The sequence below is a fragment of the Plecotus auritus genome, assembly GCF_963455305.1.
Source record: "Plecotus auritus genome assembly, chromosome: 10".
Taxonomy (NCBI): domain Eukaryota; kingdom Metazoa; phylum Chordata; class Mammalia; order Chiroptera; family Vespertilionidae; genus Plecotus; species Plecotus auritus.
Genome location: NC_137785.1, coordinates 14,182,871 through 14,187,322, shown reverse-complemented (window position 1 = coordinate 14,187,322; position 4,452 = coordinate 14,182,871). Strand labels below are relative to the sequence as shown.

At 46.1% G+C, this 4,452-nt stretch overlaps 1 protein-coding gene across 1 annotated transcript; it reads left to right on the top strand.

The window, feature by feature from the left end:
• Window positions 1-565: 565 nt before the first annotated feature.
• Window positions 566-1,229, top strand: LOC308235374 (insulin growth factor-like family member 3; the record flags this gene model as incomplete). Its single annotated transcript, XM_080644137.1, has 3 exons — window positions 566-644; window positions 775-1,044; window positions 1,216-1,229. 3 exons carry the CDS (start codon window positions 566-568, stop codon window positions 1,227-1,229), a joined length of 363 nt encoding a protein of 120 aa, XP_080500263.1.
• Between the last annotated feature and the right edge of the window lie 3,223 nt (window positions 1,230-4,452).

Genomic DNA, 4,452 nt, shown 5'->3' with positions numbered 1-4,452 from the left:
ACCTTAAACTTACTTCTTTTTCCTATTTAATACTTGGCTTCTCACCTTTTAATCACCCCCATTTTATTTGTGACTTTATCACAATCTCTCTCCTGACCTAAAAATCTTAACTCTATAAAAATGTGCATGTCCCATCCTTTTCTACGTGTCCTTCATCTCTTAAACTTCATCCACAGTCATATGCCCAGATGCTGCAATACAGGACAGCTCCAACTCCAGACCTATTCAAGCCCAATCATATCATCAAAGCAACACTGCCCCAAATTATCCCCCTATCAATATAACCTCGGCTTCCTTCCTCCTTACTGATATTTTTAACTCCTGTTCTGCCCTTCTCCCAACTGGGACACTTCACTCGCATTCTTAGAAACTTAAGCTGCGGTTTTCCCCACAATCTCTCCCCTTGAAGAGGTCCAGGCTCCCAAGGCCCAGTTGTTTGGACCCTTACTTTTGTCAGGAACAAGACCTTATGCAGAGATGATTCCAAACCCAAACCTTTAGAGCAAATCTGGAACTATCCCTTCCCTACACTGGCTGGCCCTCCCTGAGCTCCACAATCCTCGCCATGTCCTCAACCCTCCTACCTTCTTCTCCAGATTTCATCTGCATATTAGCCTTCCTCCTCCTCCCGTGTTCAGAGTCAGGTGAGTGTAGAACGGGAAAGAATGAGGAGGGATGAGACTGCTCTTGGGAAGTGGTTTTAAAGAGACTCCTGATTCAGGGGATGGGGATAGTGCCTGGTTCTCCTTAAAGTCACCAGCAATTTCTCTCCAGGGGCCCACATGAACGCTGGCCTGTGGCTGTGCCAGCAAGCACCCAGGTGTGGGCACCAGATGTACAACCCCATGGAGCAATGCTGTGACGATGACACCATACTGTCCTTCAACCGGACCCGCCTCTGTGGCCCCAAGTGCACGTTCTGGCCCTGCTTTGAGCTCTGCTGTCCTGAGTCGTTTGGTCCCCGGAAGAGGTTTGTTGTGAGACTGAAGGTTCTGGGGATGAAGTCACGGTGCCCTACCTCTCCCATCTCCAGAGTCTGTCCAGGTAAGGACCCTGCCTCACTCAGGTGACAACAGGACAAGGGGGCTAAGGCAGGGATGGACTCTGGTGGTTGGGGCCCTCCTGGGTGGGTTTCCAGGCCTGCATCTCCCCATCTCTCTCCGCATCGGCATCTCTCCTAAACTGCTCAGTCTCCGTCTCTCTCATTTTCTGCAGCTTATGAGGCATAAACTGGCCATCCACCTGAAACCTGGAATAACTCAGGATTTGAAAAGAAATAGGTGGGTGGCATGTTTTTCGAATAATAAACATTTCAGTATCAGCTGAGTTATGTGTTCTTTCTGAATTTTGTGTGGCAACTTGCTGAGAAATGATTTCACAGGAACTTCTCTCTGCTCCGGAAGCCCACCCCGCCCACAGCAATCAGTGTCTCCTCAGTCAGCCTAAGTATTCTCTCTCTACTCTGGGCTCAGGGTTCTCTCAACAAGGGGATAAGGAGTGAGAATGGGGAGGTGGATATTCCTCTCTGTGCGGTGCGGACGACCCAGCCCCAGAGCCACCTTGTGGTTCCTGCACCTGCAGCTCCTATGGGAGATGGGAGAGTGGGAGCTGTCCTGAGGGGCTGGAGAGGAGAGGAGGAGAGAGCCTCTGCCTCACTGTGATGGACTAGTTTCTTGTTCTGAGTCTGCATTCTCTGCCCCTCACTCCCAGCTCCCAACACTTCTTGTTATTCTTTTTTCTTGTCATTCTTTTGATGGCCTGATGTCTATGATTAGAGGGAGAGGCATACAGATTGTGAGTGAGTGAAGGAGAGAGAAACAGGGACAGAGAAGAAGAGGAAGACTCCTGGGCCAGTTTGTTTTCTGCTGAGTGTCTTGGTCACGAGCCCCTGGAAGCCCCAGTGGGAGGCTCGGTGCAGAGCACTGTAGGGTCAGCAGCTGATTTGGAACCTGGCAGGGCTATGTGACCACGGGCTTGTCAAATGTAGGCCTGCATTTCCCATATGAAAACTGGAGACAGTAAGTCATGCAGTGAGCAAATGGGTACAGGGGTCTGCTCAGTATCAGAGAGAGGACCGAGTCACTGTGCAGGACAAGGCCTGCTCTTGTGCTGGTATCAGGCCTTGAGCAGGACAGCACAGTAGTCAAGGCTTCACTCTGGGCCCCAGAACATCCTGGGTTCAAATCCCAGCTCTGTCAGATTCTGCTAGCGTGGTCCAGGAGAATTGGGGCCAGTTACTATAGCCTCTAAGTGCCTCATTTCCTCAGCTAAAGAGTGGGGACCCTGAAATTCCTAAACTCATGGGGGACTCGAGATGATTAAATGGCTGGATGTGTATGAAGGGCTGAGAACAGACACAGGACCCACCAGGTTCTCAGAGTTGCTGACTATTCTGACCCCCAGCAGGTCCTCATCCTGAGGGATGTACCTCTCTACTTGCCCCTTCCCCTCCCCCAGCCCCAGTGCCTCTGTCTGTTCTACTCTGTGATGGGTTTCTCTTTGCCTCAGGGCCTTTGCTCCTGTTATATTTTTTGCCTGAAAATCTCTTTCCCTGGGTCACTGCCAAAGCCTATGCGTTCCACGCCCAAAGGTGTTCCTGACCCACAGAATCTGTTTATTCACATGTCGTTTGTTCTGTTTTCTCAGATGACAATACCTTTTCCTGTAATTAATGGTGAAAGCACTCCAAGGCGATCGTCATAAAAGCAGATATAGCCCAGATCTGGAAGCAGCCCACGTGTCCATTAGTAGTGAATGGATAAAACAGCTATGGTACATTTACACAATGGAATACTACTCAACCTTAAAAAAAGAAGAAAATTTTACTCTTCGCGCAGCATGGATGGTCCTGGAGAACATTGCCAGCCAAAGAAAGAAAAGTACCATATGATTTCACTCATATGGTGAATCTAGTGAACAAACTAAACTAAGAAACAAAATAGAGACAGACTCCTAGAGAGCAGGCTGGCAGCTCTTGGGTGGGGTGTGGGTTAGAGGGATCAGCAAAAAATAATTTAAAAAAGAGAAAGAATTCTTGGACAACAGTGTGGTGATTGTGGGTGGAGGGGGTGGGTGGAGGTGGAAGAGGATAAGGGAGGATAAATGCTGATGGGGAAAAAATGTAAGTCAATTTAAAAATCAGCATGGTACTGGCATTAAAAGAGCCATTTAGATAAAAGGAACAGAATAGAGAGCTCAGAAGTAAACCCACGACTACGTGGTGAATTAACATTTGACAAATGAGAACATACAATTGGGTAAGACAGTCTGTTCAATAAATGGTGTTGGGAAAATTGCACATATACATGCAATGGAATGAAACTAGATTACCTCCTTACACCATGTATAAGAATAAGCCCAGCCCTGGGTGGTGTGGCTCATTTGGTTCTGTGTTATCCAATGCACTAGAAGTCACCGGCTCAATTCCTGGTCAGGGCACGAACCAAGGTTGCAGGTTCAATCCCATCATTAACCAATTGATGTTTCTCTCTCACATCGATGTCTCTCTCTCTTCCTCTCTCCACAAAAATCCCATAAAAACATATTTTGCAAAAAAGAAATAAACTCAAAATAAAGATCTTAATGTAAGATTTGAAACCATAAAACTAGAAGAAAAATCGTCAATTCATACAATTCAACACCCCCACCAAAAAATCAAATGATCCAACTAAAAATGGCAAAGGACCTGAATAGGCACTTCTCCAAATGGATATACAGATGGCCAACAGACATGGGAAAAGATGCCCAACATCACTAATCATCAGAGAAATGCAAGTTAAAACCACAATGAGATATCATCTCACACTGGTTAGAATGGCTACCATCAATAAATTAACCAGTGTTGGTGCGAATGTAGAGAAAAGGGAACCATTGTTGGTGGAAATGCCAATTGGTACAGTCACTATGGAAAACTGTATGGAAGTTCCTTGAAAAATTAAAAAATGTAACTGCCTTATGACCCAGCATTTGCACTTCTGGGTATATTGGGGCTATTATAAATAAAACTGTGATGACCATTAATGTAATATCTTTGTGGGAACATCCATTTTTGTGTTTCTGGGATAAGTGCCCAGGAATGTGAGTGCCAAGTCATATGGTAGTTGAATTTTTTTTTTTAAATATATTTTTTTATTGATTTTTTTTTTTTTTTTTTTTTTTTTTTTTTTTTTTTTACAGAGAGGAAGGGAGAGGGCTAGAGAGTTAGAAACATTGATGAGAGAGAAACATTGATCAGCTGCCCCCTGCACACTCCCCACTGGGGTTGTGCCCGCAACCAAGGTACATGCCCTTGACTGGAATCGAACCTGGGACCCTTGAGTCCTCAGGCCGACGCTCTATCCACTGAGCCAAACCGGGTAGGGGCGGTAGTTGAATTTTTTCTTCTTCTTCTCCTCCTCCTCCTCCTCTTCCACCTTCTTCCGCTTCTTCTTCTTCTTCTTCTTCTTCTTCTTC